This window comes from Lipotes vexillifer, unplaced genomic scaffold, assembly GCF_000442215.2.
Source record: "Lipotes vexillifer unplaced genomic scaffold, Lipotes_vexillifer_v1.1 scaffold397, whole genome shotgun sequence".
Lineage (NCBI taxonomy): Eukaryota > Metazoa > Chordata > Mammalia > Artiodactyla > Lipotidae > Lipotes > Lipotes vexillifer.
In genome coordinates this window covers 2940550-2958846 of record NW_006772681.1, presented here as the reverse complement: position 1 = coordinate 2958846, position 18297 = coordinate 2940550, and the positions used below count along the sequence as shown (strand labels likewise).

Genomic DNA, 18297 nt, shown 5'->3' with positions numbered 1-18297 from the left:
AAAAAAAAAAAAAAAAAAAAATCTACTTGGAAAATAAAGGTGAACAGGTATTTTAATATTTTCTAAGATATTAAAAGTTAAATCACATCAGTTAATCATTAGTATTCTTCATTGAAAAACAACATGGCAGGAACTTAAGATCATTACAGACTTTGTGCACTTAGTATGGTCATCACTATTGAGTCATAAGGAGACAGCAATGAAAGGTTTTATTTAATGATGATTTTTAAAATTTAAATTTGCTTTTTCACAATTAGAACACTAAGGAATACTAATTCTTTATAAGTACTACTTTTTAAAAAAATTAATATATTAATAAATCAGTAAGTAAATTATACTCTTTATTGAAGTATAATTGCTTTACAATGGTGTGCTAGTTTCTGCTTTATAACAAAGTGAATCAGCTATACATATACATATATCCCCATATCTCCTCCTTCTTGCATACTTGATTTAACCAAATCTAAACATAATCAACCCCTTTACCCTTATGCTGATTAACTCTTACTATCAACTCTTGATTATCACCCTCCGTGACTTTTCAGGATTCCTTTGTCTTATGTTTAGCTTTACATTTTTCTAAATGCCTCAATTAGTCATTGTTACTATTATTATTGTCACTATTTAACAGTTTCTTTGCTTACAATTACTTCTTGCATCTCACATTTTCCTTCTGGGTTCAATTAACCTATTACTGAAGATCATGCTTTAGTGGTTTTTCCAGGGCAAATCTTTGAATAATGCAGTACTACTTCTTGATGAATTTTCACAACTACTCTGATGTAAAGGCAGTTAGGACCCTTGTTTAAAAATTATTAGGGCTTCCCTGGTGGTGCAGTGGTTAAGAATCCGCCTGTCAATGCAGGGGATTTGAATTCGAACCCTGGCCTGGGAAGATCCCACATGCTGTGGAGCAACTAAGCCTGTGTGCCACAACTACTGAGCCTGTGCTCTAGAGCCCGCGAGCCACAACTACCGAGCCCACGTGCCACAACTACTGAAGCCCTTGCACCCAGAGCCTGTGTTCCGCAACAAGAGAAGCCCTGACAATGAGAAGCCCGCGCACCACAACGAAGAGTAGCCCCCACTCACCGCAACTAGAGAAAGCCCACGCACAGCAACGAACACCCAACACAGCCAAAAATAAATAAATAAATTTATTTTAAAAAAATTATTATATGAAGAGTCGTTTTGCTGGTTTTTTCCCCCTGCATATTTCAAAACCGATATATGCTAGGAAAAATTAAAACTAAGTAAAAGGAAAAAAAAAGGTGAAAAGTCCTCCCTTACTCTTCTCACTCTTGAAGGAACCATGGAACAGTTTGATGTGTGGTCTTCCATCCTTCCACACATGGTTCTGTGCATATGCAAACATACATGTACCCATGTAGCTTTTTTTAAAATAAATTTATTTTTTTTAAATTTATTTTATTTTTGGCTGCGTTGGGTCTTCGTTGCTGCGTGCAGGCTTTCTCTGCTTGTGGCGAGCAGGGCTACTCTGCGTTGCAGTGGGCGGGCTTCTCATTGCGGTGGCTTCTCTTGTTGCGGAGCACGGGCTGTAGGCGCGTGGGCTTCAGTAGTTGCAGCACGCGAGCTCAGTAGTTGTGGCATATGAGCCCTAGGGCACACGGGCTTCAGTAGTTGTGGCGTGCGGGCTCAGTAGTTGTGGCTCACGGGCTCTAGAGTGCAGGCTCAGTAGCTGTGGCGCACGGGCTTGGTTGCTCTGCGGCATGTGGGATCTTCCCAGACCAGGGATCGAACCCATGTCCCCTGCATTGGCAGGCGGATTCTTAACCACTGTGCCCTAGGGAAGCCCCCCATGTAGCTTTTTTAAAACACAGTAATAGGGGGCTTCCCTCGTGGCGCAGTGGTTGAGAATCTGCCTGCTAATGCAGGGGACACGGGTTCGAGCCCTGGTCTGGGAAGATCCCACATGTCGCGGAGCAACTAGGCCCGTGAGCCACAACTGCTGAGCCTGCACGTCTGGAGCCTGTGCTCCGCAACAAGAGAGGCCGGGATAGTGAGAGGCCCGCGCACCGCGATGAAGAGTGGCCCCCGCTTGCCACAACTAGAGAAAGCCCTTGCACAGAAATGAAGACCTAATGCAGCAAAAATAAATAAATTAATTAATAAACTCCTACCCCGAACATCTTCTTAAAAAAAAACCAACACAATAATAGAATCATATTCTTATATTAGTCAATGGCTTGTCATCTTAATTTATAGTATTTTTCCATGTCAGTTCATAGTTCTTTCACGATTACGCATGACTTATTTCGTTGGGTGGGTATTCCATAATTTAACTATCCACTGCTGAAAGATATTTAAGGTATTTCTAATTTTTCACTATTAATTTGCCTGTTTTATAGAAGAGCCTAGTACTTGGCAAGAAGGGGTAACTTAGCCAGAGTTAGAGTAGCACATTTCCTAATAGCTGGGTCATTCTGACTCCCGTCTTCTGACTGAGTACCTAATGCCATGTGATGAGATGCTGGGTGCTATATAAATCAAGTGATGTGAACACAGTCCCTGCCTTTAGAGAGGTTGTGCAGTATGTGACACAGAACTTGCACTGCTCTCGAGGGCAGTTGTTAAAGCAGTGTGTATACTCTGAGTAAGAGGCTTAGTAGGGTGGCCTACTAAGAAGAGCAGTGTGTGGTACAAGTGATGTCAGTACTCCAGGCAGGGTGGTGCCTTTGGAATTCTTTAATTTGAGGTGGGGAGGAAGTGTTGATCTGGAAATTGAATGGTTTTCCTGGTGTTTCTTTTGGAACATGGGCTTAGTGGTGAGTACAGGACATCCAGAAAGATTGCTGGGAGAGAGGGGGGGTTGTTGAGAACTCATTCACCAGGAATGTGTTATGTAAGTAAGCAGGAAGGAGGGCGGGATCATCCTCAGAAACATCCAGTGAGGCCCCTGGAGGCCAGGATGCTGCTGTTTTAGTCACTGTTTAGAGGTTGCTGTCCTGAGCTGGTGCCAGTCTTGGAATTTCTAACTTGGGGTGAAGTCATGATCTGAGAGATTAGTGTGAAGGAGGCTCTTGGGCAGCAGGAGGGAGATCTGGGAAGGCAACACTATCTAGTCTAGAGCAGAAGAGGGGCGTTAGCTGCATATGGAGCAGCTTTGGCATTTGAGGCAGCTCTGCCATCTTGTGGAATAAATGCTCAGTGATTTTTGTGAGGGCTGAGTGTGGATAGCCTTGGCAGGGTTGCTTTCCTCACACTTAGCTATTCTGTGACCTCATAGTATTTTTTAGATATATATTAAAGACGTTTTTATTTCGAAATAATTTAAGGCTTATTAAAAAATTGCAAAAATAATATAAAAAATTCCTGTATATGTTCAACCAGATTCTATGCTTAGTTGCTCTGCGCCATGTGGGATCTTCCTGGACCAGGGCTCGAACCCACGTCCCCTGCATTGGCAGGTGGATTCTTATCCACTGTGCCACCAGGGAAGTCCCTCTATGCATTTTCATAATAACTTTTTCCCCCTCTGTAACCATGCATGGGGTCATACAGTATGTACTGGGCAACTTCCTGTTTTCATTGAACAGTGTATCTTGAGATTATCCATATCAGTATCAGTAAGTACAGAGCTACTTCATTCTTTTAAATGACTGATTAGGATTACATAGTGCAGACTTCCCATAAATTATTTAACTGTTCCTCTGTTTATGGACATTTTGTTATTTATTTTATTTATTTATTTTTTTTGCGGTACGCGGGCCTCTCACTGTTGTGGCCTCTCCCGTTGTGGAGCACAGGCTCTGGACGCGCAGGCTCAGCAGCCATGGCTCACGGGCCCAACCGCTCCGCGGCATGTGGGATCTTCCCGGACCGGGGCATGAATCCGTGTCCCCTGCATCGGCAGGCGGACTCTCAGCCACTGCGCCACCAGGGAAGCCCCATTTTGTTATTTTTTTATTCTGAACATTTGACTGGACTGTGAATATTTAAATCTGTTTACATTTCTCTTTGCTTGCTTTTTGTTGCTTTGCAGCTGAGAAAGTTATTCCTTCACAGACTTGAAAAAGGTTTCATTCGTTATAGAATTTCAAGTACATGTCAAAAAGTATTAAACTACTGGGGTCATGTGGTGTCTTTGTTGACAAGAATACCAACTGTATTAGGGGTCACTGCTGAGGAAACACAGGACGATGATCCTTATTCTCTGTCTGGAGAAGTGACAAACAGCAGATCCAAGAGCAGATCCGCAGTGCTAAAGGTGGGGTGCAGTAGATAGTCATTTGTGCCAGGAGTTGATAGCATGTGGTCCCTGAGAGCCAGGGCCATCTGGATGCCTTCCTGCATTTGGAGTGAGCTGGTTCTGAGTGGAAGTAAAGACTTGGCTGAGGCAGTGAGGAATGGCAGGGAGCGGGCACAGCCTGAGCAGTGGTGCAAGCCATGAGAGCATAAAGCAGATGCTGGGGCCAGCAGTTGGCTGGGGTAGCTGCTGAGGGCTCATTGTGGATTAATTAATGGGAGATGAGTTTGGAAAGCAAGATGGTGCTTAGATTGACATGGGCTTAGAATTCCAGACTGAGTATTGCCAGCCAGAGTGAATACCATCATCATAGTTAATTCAACTGTGAGGTTTTGAGGTACTGGCAGTGGGTATACAAAACAACTACTGAAGCCCGCATGCCTAGAGCCCGTGCTCCACAATGAGAAGCCACCGCAATGAGAAGCCCGTGCGCCACAACAAAGAGTAGACCCCGCTTGCTGCAACTAGAGAAAGCCCACGTGCAGCAACGAAGACCCAACACATACAAAAATAAATAAATAAAATAAATTTAATAAAAGGGGGGGTGTTATATAGGACATTATTTCTAAGCCAAGTTTCAGAAAACATAGTTTAAAAACCTTTTTTATTAAAAGGTGATATATGCTTATCATAAAAGGGAAAGTATAAAGCATTGCCCCAGCAAATAGAAAACAAGAGAGCTTCTGATCCTACTCTGTGTTATCTTTTGCTGTGTGACAGTATTACTACAAACATAATAATAGTAGCTTAAAACAACATATTTATTTTCTCACAGTTTCTGTGGGTTGAGAAGTCTAGGGTTAACAGGGTTGACAGGGTTCTCTGCAAGGCTGAAATCAAGGGGCTGGCCAGGGCTGTGTTCTCATCTGAAAAATCTACTGGGGAAGGGTCTGCTTCCAGGCTCACATGGTTGTTGGCAGCATTCAGTTCCTTGCAGGCTGTCAGACTGAGAGCTACAGTTTTATTATTTTTTTAAATATTCTTCTTCCTCCCGCCCTCCCTCCCTCCCTCCCTCTCTCTCTTCTTTCTTTCTTTTCTTTCTGTTTATTTATGGCTATGTTGGGTCTTTGTTGCTGCGCGCAGGCTTTCTCTAGTTGCAGTGAGCAGGGGCTACTCTTCCTTGCGGTGCCTGGGCTTCTCTTTGTGGTGGCTTCTCTTGTTACGGAGCACGGGCTCTAGGTGTGCAGGCTTCAGTAGTTGCAGCTCGCAGGCTCTAGAGCACAGGCTCAGTAGTTGTGGTACACAGGCTTAGTTGCTCCACGACATGTGGGATCTTCCTGGACCAGGGCTCGAACCCGTGTCCCCTGCATTGGCAGGCGGATTCTTAACCACTGCACCACCAGGGAAGTCCCGAGAGCTGCAGTTTTTTAGTGGGTGCTCTCAGTTCCTTGCCACATGGGCTTCTCCATAGAGTAGGTCACAGCGTAGCAGCTTGTTGCATCTAGCCCGCAAGGGAGAGTGCCTGCTAGTAAGATAGGTGCTACAGTCTTACATAACATAATTATGAAAGTGACATGCTGTCACCTTTGCCTGTTCTATTAGAGGCAAGTTATAGGTCCTGCCCACACTCAAGTAGAGGGGATTACACATGGGCGTGAATACCAGGAGGCAGGATTATTAAGAGACATTTTATAGTCTGTTTCTACCCTTCCACCGCAAAAAAAAAGAAAAAAAAGAGAACATTCCTTAGAGTTATGCCGTTATTAAAAGCAAATGCAAATTCTGTGGACCATTTTACCCCTCATATACCAAGGTATAGTAGTAATTTGGGAGAGGTAAGAGCAGAGGGTGACTTGGGATTTTGAGCCTGGGAGCCTAGGATAGAACTCTATGCTTTGCCTCAATTCTTCCATACAAAAATCCTCAGCATGAGGAAGAGCACAGCATTTAAATGGTAAATACCCATAACTACTTGCAAATACTGATGTCCATACTACTTTCTAAAACAAAAATAAATTGGTGTCAGTAGTTTACCCTCTATCCCAAGGATAATTTGATTACTCCTGGCTTTTGAACCAGGCTCCCTGGAGGATTTTTTTTTTTTTAATTTATTTGGCTGTGCTGGGTCTTTAGTTGTGGCACGTGGGATCTTTGGTTGCGGCATGTGAGATCTAGTTCCCTGACCAGGGATTGAATCCGGGCCCCCTGCATTGGGATCACTGAGTCTTAACCACTGGACCATCAGGGAAATCCCACTCCCTGGAGGATTTTATTTACATATTTTCTGCCCTTTGTCGCCTAGTAACTGCTCTCATGTTGACGAAGGACCATAGTATCCCTAGAGTGGATGATGTCATTTAGCTGGTGCCATCAGTGACGTATGTTCCAATGAACTGTCCTCCCATTGGGAAATAGACACTGTGTGTGAGACTTGGGATTTTTGTAGACTGTGGCCCAGCAGGCCCTTTTGGCAACCATTTCTCCTGGTTGCTTGACCATGCTTCTATCACCATATTTCTTTTGTCACAGGAACACCATTCTGGGGAGGAGTGTAATATAATATATAAAATAATTATATTCTTTCTACTGTGAAATAATATGGGTATTATAACATGGAAGAATAGGGAAAAAAATCACATTTTTTTACCTTGGAATCTCAAATGCAAAATGGGTACCATTGTTTATATTCTTACTATTCTAAACAAAAAATACACTATTTTATATGTTATTCTTATATATAATTTTGTTTTGCTGAAACTTTCTTTTAAATTTTATTTATTTATTTATTTATGGCTGTGTTGGCTCTTCATTTCTGTGTGAGGGCTTTCTCTAGTTGCAGCAAGCGGGGGGCCATTCTTCATCGCGGTGCGCCGACCTCTCACTATCGCGGCCTCTCGTTGCAGAGCACAGGCTTCAGACGCGCAGGCTCAGTAATTGTGGCTCACTGGGCTAGTTGCTCCGCGGCATGTGGGATCCTCCCAGACCAGGGCTCGAACCCGTGTCCCCTGCATTGGCGGGCAGATTCTCAACCACTGCGCCACCAGGGAAGCCCTGAAACATTTTTTTGAGGGTTTTCTTTAGCATAGTTATGCTGTGCATATTCTGTTTTAAAATTCTTCCTTTTAAAATTTAAAACAGGGCTTCCCTGGTGGTGCAGTGGTTGAGAGTCCGCCTGCCGATGCAGGGGACACGGGTTCGTGCCCTGGTCCGGGAAGATCCCACATGCCGTGGAGCGGCTGGGCCCATGAGCCATGGCCGCTGAGCCTGCGCGTCCAGAGCCTGTGCTCTGCAACAGGGGAAGCCACAACAGTGAGAGGCCCGTGTACCGCCAAAAAAAAAAAAAAAAAAGTAAAACATTTTTACTGGTTGCATCATTTTGCTGTTCCTGTTGTGCTTTTATTAATTACCGCTAACACCTCAGTGTTTGATTAATAAAGTGGGGCAATTAGATGTTAAATTTTGTCAGGTCGTGCCCTGGTACGTGGATCCCTGGCTGGGATTATGCATAACTTTGTTGGAAGCAAACAACTGTGAGGTCAGTGCCAACCCAGATGACGGCTAATGTTCAAGTAACCTATTGCAGTTAGTAATAGGCTTTCTCTTCTCTTCACGGAAACATGTGGGAGCCTTGTGAAATAAGTATTTTTATTCCCATTTGATGGTAAGGAAACTGTCTTGGAGAGGCTGACTCTCTTGTTTGAAGTAGTAGTGCCCTGAGCTGAGTACCGTAGGGGTAAAGAATGGAGTGCACTCCTCATTTCAGTATTTTATGAAAAGGAATGAACAGAACTAACTGTAATACAAATAGAAAGGGACAGATGCTATAAGATTTATTTTCCATGAAGTACTTATGGGAATTCAGAGAAGGCAGGATAGAATGTTTTTTGCTCAGAGACCAAGGAAAAAGCATCGTACAAGTAGGTGGCCTTTGAAGGCTGAACAGGGCTTGGTTTGCATGTGGGAGAGGTGTGCCAGAGGCCTGCACTGGCTGAACTGGCAGTTTTCATTGTGCATACAGAGGGCTTATTTGGCTGCCATATGGGAAAATTAGGATAAAATTGTGAAGTCTGGAAAATGCAATTTTTCATATCTCTAAAAAATATGTTGTGTTCAGCTTGCAAGACCTTCGTGAAAAAGGAACAGTTGCTTAAGTCTTGGGATGTTTGATCTACTTCTTCATTTGTGAGTCTGAAGTTATAGTTTTGTTTTCTTTTTTAAATATTTATGTTATTTATTTATTTTCCTTATTTTTTTGGCTGTGCCAGGTCTTTGTTGCAGCGCGCAGGCTTCTCTTTAGTTGCAGCGTGCAGGCTCCAGGGCACGTGGGCTCTGTAGTTTGCGGCACACGGGCTCTCTCGTTGAGGTGCGCAAGCTTAATTGCCCTGCGGCATGTGGGATCTTAGTTCCCTGACCAGGGATCGAACCAGTGCTCCCTGCACTGGAAGATGGACTGTTTACCACTGGACCACCATGGAAGTCCCTGAAGTTACAGTTAATTGTGTAATTTATCAGATTTTGTCACAGGCTATTATCCACAATTAATTTTATCCTCTTTGCTGCTTGTCTCACCCTGATGCTTGTGTTGATTGTGTTTTCTCCACATTGCAAGGTAGGTTATATTTACTGGCTTATAATCAGCAGAGCTTGTATATCAATGAGTTATATATATACTTCACTGAGTTGAGTTTATGGGGGTAATCTTATTACTTCCTGAACTTCTGTGGTTGAAGATTCATAATTCTCAAGCCTTTCTTATTCCTTCAGACAAAAAGCAGCAACTCATTTTGTCTTATTAACGTTGCCATCTTGAAAAGAGCTCTTGGTTTGGCCAGGGGCTTCATGACAGTGACACCAGGTAGTGTCTTTTCTCTTGGGGAGTTTATCTGTTTACCTGAGCCTCTTTGATCCTAATACCACCTCTGAGGCAGGTGGCCACCTGAGTGCCAAGCTTGTTTACCTTTGGAGGACCAGCTGTTTCCACTGTCTGCTTACCTGTGAGGAATCAAGGGTTTTGCTTTTGGGGGGGAAGGTTTTTATCCTGCCAAACTAAACGTATTTCCTTTTGAGAGGCTTACTGGATTGGTAGACTGTCTGTCTTAATCCATTTGGGCTGCTGTAACAGAATACCATAGACTGGGTGGCTTATAAACAACAGAAATGTATTTCTCACAGTTCTGCAGTCTGGGAAGTTCAAGATCAAGGTGCCAGCAGATTCAGTGTCTGGTGAGGGCCAGCTTCCTAGTTCATAAACAGCTATATTCTCACAGTAACCTCACATGGAGGAACGGGCAAGGGAGAATTCTGAGGTCTCTTTTATAAGGGCGCTAGTCTTATTCATGAGAGCACTGCCTTTATGACCTAATCACTTCCCAAAAGCTCCGCCTCCAAATACCATCACATTGGGAATTAGGTTTCACCATATGAATTTTGGGGGTCTAGTATAGCACTGTCAGACTAGGTATATCTTTATTTCAGCAGATAGTTTGACCATATCACTTTTAAAATCTGTCTATGGACAAGGAGGAAATAGATATATGAGTGCATTGGTAATCTGTACAGATGCAGTTCAGTTGGTTCAGGTAACTCTACCCAGAGGGTACATTAATTGATTGGTGTCAGCCTGAAGCTTGTTCTGAAGGCTGTCCTCAGCTCTGTCCTACTGGATCTTTATCAGCAGCTTGGATAAAGACCTAAGAATACATAGGATTACAGAAACGAGTTATAAAATTCTTGGACTAAAATAATAAGATGGAGTTTATTAGGGTTAAATGTAACTTCCAGTGTATAGTTTGATAAAACTTTTGGGGGAAATGGAAATGCACTTGTGTTTTAAAAAGACAAACAGGACAAAGTTCAGGATTTGGGTGGATCAAGCTTGGTGTACTGTCCAGCACCATGTAATATAATATTTTTGAAAATTTTGGGGAGGCTGAATTAGTGAAAGTAAGATGTCCTGAAAGGTGGGGGTAATAATCCCATTGAATGGCCATGCTAGGAATCTTGTGGTTGGTTTTGGATTTCACATTTCTAGTAGGGTGTAGACAAAACTGAATGCTTACAGAGTGATGTGTCTCCCAGCCAGAGCTTATGAGGGCTGGTCAAAGGAATGTTTCACTCTGGTTGATAATTATAATATTGGGTTGGCAAAAAAGTGCCTTTGGTTTTTAAGCAAAAATAAAAGACACATTTTTCATTTTCACCAAGAACTTTATTGAACAACATACTCACCCTTATGTTCCACTATCTTCTGCCATTTTTCAGGCAACTTCATAATTCCATCTTCCCCAAACTTTTTATCTCTTTGAGCAAAGAACTGTTCCAGGTGCCTTTTACAGTCTTCCAGGGAATTTTTCCATTAAGAGAATTTTGTAAAGACCATAAATGGAAATCCAAAGGTGCAGTGTCTGATGAATATGGTGGATGAATCAGAACTTCCCAGCCAAGCTGTAAGTTTTTGCCTGGTCATCAAAGAAACAGGTGATGTGGCATTATCCTGATGGAAGATTATGCGTTTTTTGTTGACTAATTCTGGACGCTTTTCGTCGAGTGCTGCTTTCAGTTGGTCTAATTGGGGGCAGTACTTGTTGGAGTTAATCGTTTGGTTTTCCAGCAGGAACTCATAATAGAGAACTCCTTTCCAATCCCACCATATACACATCACCTTCTTTGGATGAAGACCGGCCTTTGGTGTGGTTGGTGGTGGTTCATTTTGCTTGCCCCACGGTCTCTTCTGTTCCCCATTATTGTATAGTAGGGGCCCCCAATCCCTGGGCTGCAGACTGGTGCTGGTCTGAGGCCTGTTAGGAACTGGACCACACATCAGGAGGTGAGTGTTGGGCAAGCGAGTGAAGCTTTATCTGGTGCCCCCATTACCGCCTGAACCATCGCCCCCCACCCCCACCCCAGGTCCGTGGAAAAATTGTCTTCCAGGAAAGCAGTCCCTGGTGCCAAAAAGGTTGGGGGCTGCTGTTGTACAGTATCCATTTTTCATTGCCCGTCACAATTTGTTTTAAAAACGGAACGTTTTCATTATGTTTAAGTAGAGAATCGCATGCAGAAGTACTGTCAAGAAGGTTTTTTTTGCTTATCTTACGTGGAACCCAAACATCAAAGTGATGAACATAATCAAACTGGTGCAAATGATTTTTAGTGCTTGATTTGGATCTTTTGAGTATTTTGGCTATCTCCCTCGTGGTATAACGTTGATTGTTCTCAATTAATGTCTTGATTTGATCATCGTCAACCTCATTTCAGCTGGTTTGCCTTACCGTGGAGCATCATCTAGCGAGAAATCTCTAGCATGAAACTTCGCAAACCACTTTTTTTTTTTTTTTTTTTTTTTTTTTTTTTTTTTTTTTTTTTTTTTTTTTTTTTTTGCGGTATCCAGTCCTTTCACTGTTGTGGCCTCTCCCGTTGCAGAGCACAGGCTCCGGACGCGCAGGCTCAGCGGCCATGGCTCACGGGCCTAGCCGCTCCGCGGCATGTGGGATCTTCCTGGACCGGGGCACGAATCCTTATCCCCTGCATGGCAGGCGGACTCTCAACCACTGCGCCACCAGGGAAGCCCGCGCAAACCACTTTTGACACGTTCGATCAGTCACAACACCTTCTCCATACACTGCACAAATCTTTTGCATTTTAGTTGAGTTTTTACCCTTCTTGAAATAATAAAGCATGATAAGCTGAAAATGTTGCTTTTTTTTTCCATCTTCAATATTAAAAATGGCTACACAAAAATTCACTAGTTTTGATAAGGTTTTTTTTTAATGCATGCTGATATGACAGCTGTCACATACAGTCTAGCAAAATTGTTTCGTATGAAGTTAAAGACAAGTGCAACTAGAGCCATCTTACGGAAAAAACTGAAAGAAACTTTTGGCCAACCCAGTATCTGTCTCTTGCCACATTCCATAAATGACATAAGCCTGTTTATCAAGATTATTTTATATTTGAAATAATATATATACATTCTTTTCTAAATATTCTTTTTTTAAACTTCTACTGGTCTTTATTAAAAGGAAAACTATTATCTGAAAACAAAGACCCAATGTAGTCTCAGGCTAAGTATCATTGACAGAACCCCTCAAGCTACAGCCCAGGCACCTAATCTTGGCACTACAATGTTGTCCTTGACTCTGCCCTCTCTCTCCCCATCTCAAACTCTGGGGATTCGCTTCCTACCAGGATATTCCTCTCCAGCCAGGCAAGATATCTCAGCCTCCAGGACCCCACCCTTCCTGCCAGGATGGTGGCCACAGGGTCATCCCCCTATCCCCGCCCCCTGCACACCTGGTCAAGGTGACTGCTACACACGCGGGGCCGCCACACTCTGAAATTGTCTTGTCAGCACCCTGGATACACTTGAAACGTCTTTAAAGTCTCCAGCCCATTAACAATAGGGTCACTACAACAATAGGGCAGATGCAACCTCCTCTGAGCTCAGTGTGGTGGCGTCCAAAGCTCCTAAAATCCGAGACTTAGGTTCTCCCACCCCATGTCACTCCCTGGGGCATAAGAACTACTACTCAGCCCTCAGGCCTCAGCTCGAAGGTTTCTTCTCTAAGAAGCCTGCCCGGCACTCGACAGGCCGAACCCGGCGCCCTCTCCTGGGGGCCCCATGCCCCCTCAGTCTGGGCAGAGATGACACCCGGAGTCAGGCACCATCCCGGCCCCTTCCAGGGCCAGGGGCTCCTCGGGTGCAGGAGGAAGCCGAAATGCGCAGTTACGGCGTCCACGTGCTGGGCCTGCGCGGGGTTGGGCGCCTGCTCCTCAGATGGAAAGACTTTAACTTCATGAAGATAGGAGTCCCCCGGTGGCCCACAGGCCTTTTTCCCGGCGCTTCCCGACGCCTAAATATTCTTTTCCATTCTAGTTTATCCCAGGATATTGAACAAAATGATAACTATATAGTAATAAGAGCCAATATTTATTGAACACTTATTATGTGCCAGATGTTTTTCTAGAATCTTTGCACGTAGTTCATTTAATTCTTACACCTCAGTGAAGTAGTTACTGTTATTACTATCTCCACTCCGCATATGAGGCAACTGAGGAGGCAGGAGGAGTAATTAGAGGAGCCAGGATTTGAACCAGGCTGTCCAGCTGCAGAGCCCACACTTTTAACCACCATCCTGTCTTTGCCTTATGCAAATGGCCCATGTGTGTACACAAGGGTGCAAAGGTTTTGCATAGAAAGAGTGGCAATTCTTCATGGAATTGGTTCAAAGTTCTCATTATTTTTAACTTTTTTTTTTAATTCAAAGGTATTTGTATTTTGGCATTCTTCTTTTCTATTATAAATAAGTTGATCACAAAACAGGGCTTCAAACACAAGCCAAAGGATGGCTGAGTTTACTGTAGCTGAACTTGACTGCTGAGGTCCTCAGGTGATAGTAGGCAGGGTTGATGCTCTCTGACCTCCTCAGACCTTAGCTTTGTTCACACAGTGGTAAGTGGAGTTTTCTGCAGTGATTTTTTGAAACAGTGTCAGATGGAAAGGGAACTATTAGGTTCGACCATATGAAATGGCCAATATCTAACCTTTCTTAACCTACAAAAACGGCAAATTCGTATGGTTCAACTTAATAGGCCGAAGGGGAGGAAATTCCACAGAAACTGTTTGTATTTTAAGAAAGAATTTTAGGATGTATTGGAGGTTTGAATTTTGAATTTCTTCACTGACTTTTTTGTTTTTCCTGTACAACTGTTTGTATGAGAAGTATGTATTCCATTTCATTTCTTGTTACTTTTTCTTAACTGTATCTGATTTGAACCTCTTTGTTATGTCTCTTGTCATGGATAGAAAGTGATTTAAGGCATTATGCTTTGGGATGTGTATGTGTATATAATTTGTTACTTGTTTAAATGCCTATGTAACAGAATCCATCAGATCATCAAGCCTACCAGTTTTATATATGTATTATGTATGTATGTATGTATGGCTGCGTTGGATCTTCGTTGCTGCATGCAGGCTTTCTCTCACTGCAGCGAGTGGGGGCTACTCTTCGTTGTGGTGTGCAGGCTTCTCATTGCAGTGGCTTCTCCTGTTGCGGAGCACGGGCTCTAGGCGTGCGGGGCTCAGTAGTTGTGGCTCATGGTCTCTAGAGCGCAGGCTCAGTAGTTGTGGCTCACAGACTTAGTTGCTCCTGTGGTATGTGGGATCTTCCCGGACCAGGGCTCGAACCCATGTCCCCTGCATTGGCAGGCGGATTCTTAACCACTGTGTCACCAGAGAAGTCCCAAGCCTCCTAGTTTTATAATCATACCCTAGTGCTGATTTTGAAATGTAGAGGATGATTCAGATTGAGCTTAATAATTTTTTTTATTCCTTCTGATTATGGAACGGTACTTGAAAAAGTAATCGTAATATTTACCAAAAGTTCAGCATGCTATTCACTTCTAATGGGAATTGTGTCATTGCATTTAGGAAAAATTTGATTCACTCAAGAAAGTTCTGTCCATTCAGGATATGCTTGGGTGACTTAATCTGTAGAGTAGGAGTGATTTGAGTCTATGGTGATTGCTCTCATTAGGGTGAGGGCATTGTGAAGGGAGTCTTCAATAAACTGAGTTTCTAACACTTATGAATTCCTTGTGACAGCATTACTTTTTGTCATTGATTCATGACAGACCATTGCCTTCAGTTTATTTGGTTTGGGGAGAGGGTGTCAGACTTTTTTTTGTCTCTTTGAATTTGATCATTGAGTTCTCCAAGTTTTCCACATGCCTTCCAGCTCCATTCAGTTGGTTGTCTTTTTTTCCTCCTCTTTTCTGAATCCTCTTGATCAGAGTACACGGTAGTGAAATCTCAAAAGCGCAATACTAAAAGCTTTGTAATAATTACTCTCCTTGTGCAAAAACCATTGTAAGATCCTTTCAGTTTCATAAAGAGATCCTACCAGAATATTCTCTAGTCTTGTCTGCACAAAGGTATCGGGATGGTAGAAAGTCTGAATCTGGTCCAACTATGAATAACAAGTGCTAGGTTGGATCCCTGATTTTTTTTTTTTTTTAGGATTTTCCCTTGTTCTTCTGAAACCCTGAGAACTTGTGTGGCTGCTTTAAAAAAGAAAAAAAAAAAGTTGATCTCTTCTTTCAAAAGATGAATCACAGTTGAGTCTCCGTTATTTACCCTGAAGTTACACCATTCTTTCAAACAGCAGTAGTCATTGATGTCTCCGTCTACATATGCATGCTGCTCTCTCACTCTCTGTTGCCATATGTTGTGTTAATGCATGTATTGTAATAGTTCGAATAAGCATGAGGGATCTGTTTTTTTTTTTTTTTTTCAGTAACAAATACTTGTAAGAAAACAGATGATTTTGTGACATCTAAAGCACCAGCTGTCGACCTAGATCACAAGTTTAGGTGCAAGGTTGTGGATTGTTTAAAATTTTTCCGCAAAGCCAAACTGTTGCACTATCACATGAAGTATTTCCACGGAATGGAGAAGTCACCAGAGCCAGAGGAGAACTCAGGAAAGAGGCATGTCCAGACGAGGGGCTCTTCAGCTTCAGACAAGGCCAGCCAGGAGAGCCTGACCAGGAAGCGGGTCTCGGCCAGTTCCCCAAGTAAGCATTTTGGTTCTGGGTTGTATCTGTATCATGAAGGGCTGACACAGAAAGCGGGGGTTAGGTTGGTCTGGTCCAGTTGAATCCCTCAAAATTGAAAATGACAGGTGATCCTCAGGAATTGCCTTGTGGAGTTGTAGCCTTCTTGGAGGAAGTAGAAATACCTGACTCTCATTCTTACCTCCACCTCTTGCTGCTCAAGTTAACCTTGAGAAAGTCACTTAGCCTCTGAAGGTCTTGGTACTCTTGGTATGGAGTGGGAACAATCAAGGAAAGGGAGCTCTGTTAGAAGCCAGCAGGAGAACTAGTGCTCGGAACAGCATGTCATCCCGTCCCTGCTAACAGAACAGAAGAACTAAGAGGTGATGTGGGATTCTCCTTCTGGGTGCAATTTTGTCATAATTGCAACCGAAGATATTTTCTAACAACACTGTTTATTTTACATAGAAACTACAGTGGTGGTAGTAAGGGTTACCATAAAATCTCATGTTCACGTCTTATTCTAAAACTTACAGAAATTGAAAAATTACATGTTTCTTGGGAGTTTCAGAGTAATTAATGAGTTTCCAGTAAATTCTACAAGCTTCCCAGCTTCGTTTTACCTGAAATTGTAACATCACTATATATTTTTTGGCTTGAACTTCTCTGTTAAAATACATAGGCATTAGATGGTATATGGAGCTCCTGGAACGTCTGACAGTGTTCCCAAGGGAGTACAGAGTTGGGTTTCAGACAGCAGGTCAGGGCCGTGCAGACTAAGGTGATCTCTGACCCTGTGAGAGGTCAGTTCTTAGCCAGGCTGTGAAGACATAATGTGTCAAGTGGCAGTTTCTTAGTCATATGTGCTGCATTATCCATTAGAAATATAATGTCAGCCTGTAACTTTTTCTTGTAGCCACATTTTAAAACGTAAAAAGAAACAGGTGAAACTTCTTTTTTTTTTTTTTTAATATTTATTTATTTGGCTGAGTTGGGTCTTAGTTGCAGCACGCAGGATCTTCGTTGTGGCACACAGGCTTCTCTTTAGTTGTGGTGTGTGGGCTCTGGAGCTCGCGGGCTCAGTGGTTGCAGTACATGGGCTCTTTAGTTGTGGCGTGTGGGCTTAGTTGTCCCGCAGCATGTGGGATCTTAGTTCCCTGACCAGGGAACGAACCCACGTCCCCTGCATTGGCAGGTGGATTCCTTACCACTGGACCACCAGGGAAGTCCCTGAAATTTCTTTTAATAAATTGTGTTAACTCAAAATATCCAAAATACTATCATTTCAGCATGTAATCAGCATAGAAGTTACTACTTAATAAGCTATTATGTGTTCTTTTTCTTGTATTAAGCCTTTAAAATCCAGTATGTGGGACTTCCCTGGTGGTACATTGGTTAAGAATCCGCCTGCCAATGCGGGGGACACGGGTTCAAGCCCTGGCCCGGGAAGATCCCACATGCCGCAGAGCACCTAAGCCCGTGCGCCACAACTACTGAGCCTGTGCTCTAGGACCCGTGAGGCACAACTACTGAGCCTGTGTGCCACAACTACTGTAGGCCATGCGCCTAGAGCCCGTGCTCCACAAGAGAAGCCACCGCAATGAGAAGCCCACGCACTGCAGCGAAGAGTAGCTCCTGCTCACCACAACTAGAGAAAGCCCACCCGCAGCAACAAAGACCCAGTGCAGCCAAAAATAAACAAATAAAATAAATTAAAAAAAAATCCAGTATGTGTTTTACATTTACTGAACATTTCAGTTCAGACTAACCACATTTCAGGTGCTAGTAGCTGCATATGGCTGGTGGCCACAGAATTGGCCCACGCAGCTCGATTACTAGATGTACACTAGCTGTAGGCAGTCTAGCTGTGCACTTGGCGAGCCCAAGCATTGAGCTAAAAGGAGCTGCCTGAGGAAGGCCAGCTGGCCAGTAGTCACCCAGGAGGGGCTCCCCATGTGGGCTGCAGGGCATGGCAGCACTCTCCACCTTAGTAACTTCACCAGAGTCCTGCTCAGGTACCCACCAGTGGATGGATATCTCTCAAAGCCGGGTGGTCTGAATCAGATAGCAGTAAATGATGCTCAATGCCAGGTGCCAGTTATTTATTTAAAACGAAGCAACAGCTGTCAAAACTCCTCTTCTCTGTCTAGCTTAGACCTTGTTTATTGAGCGTTGGAGCAGAGCACTGGAGTTAGAAATGCCTCAGGCTAAGATAGATTGACTTGTTCATTCAACGACTATTTATCGAATGCCTCTCTTCTGGGGAGTAAAAAGGAAACTTAGGTCTCATTCTGCCTGTTGCTCTTGGTTGTGGGTATTCCTGGCACAAAGAAGAAAGGACAGGCTCAGTTGTTAGATGGGAGCATCCTCTTGCCTGGGCAGTGCTTGTTTTATTAGGGCCACTGATTCCTTAGGGATGTTAATAATGTCCTACTGGCCAGTCCCACTGGCTTTGGTGGCCATTCTGTGTCCTTTAGATAAGTTTATATCTCTCCGCCATTGAATACATGGTTCATTTTTTTTTTTTTTTTTTTTTTTTTT

The 18297-nt window shown here is 43.3% G+C and overlaps 1 protein-coding gene across 1 annotated transcript in view; it reads left to right on the top strand.

Moving 5' to 3' along the window:
- PHF20 (PHD finger protein 20) overlaps positions 1–18297 on the top strand; it is a 138312-nt gene that overhangs the window by 77820 nt on the left and 42195 nt on the right. The window contains exon 11 of the mRNA XM_007447754.1: positions 15499–15777. Within this exon, the coding sequence (XP_007447816.1) occupies positions 15499–15777 (279 nt within the window). The remainder of the gene's footprint in view (positions 1–15498; positions 15778–18297) is intronic.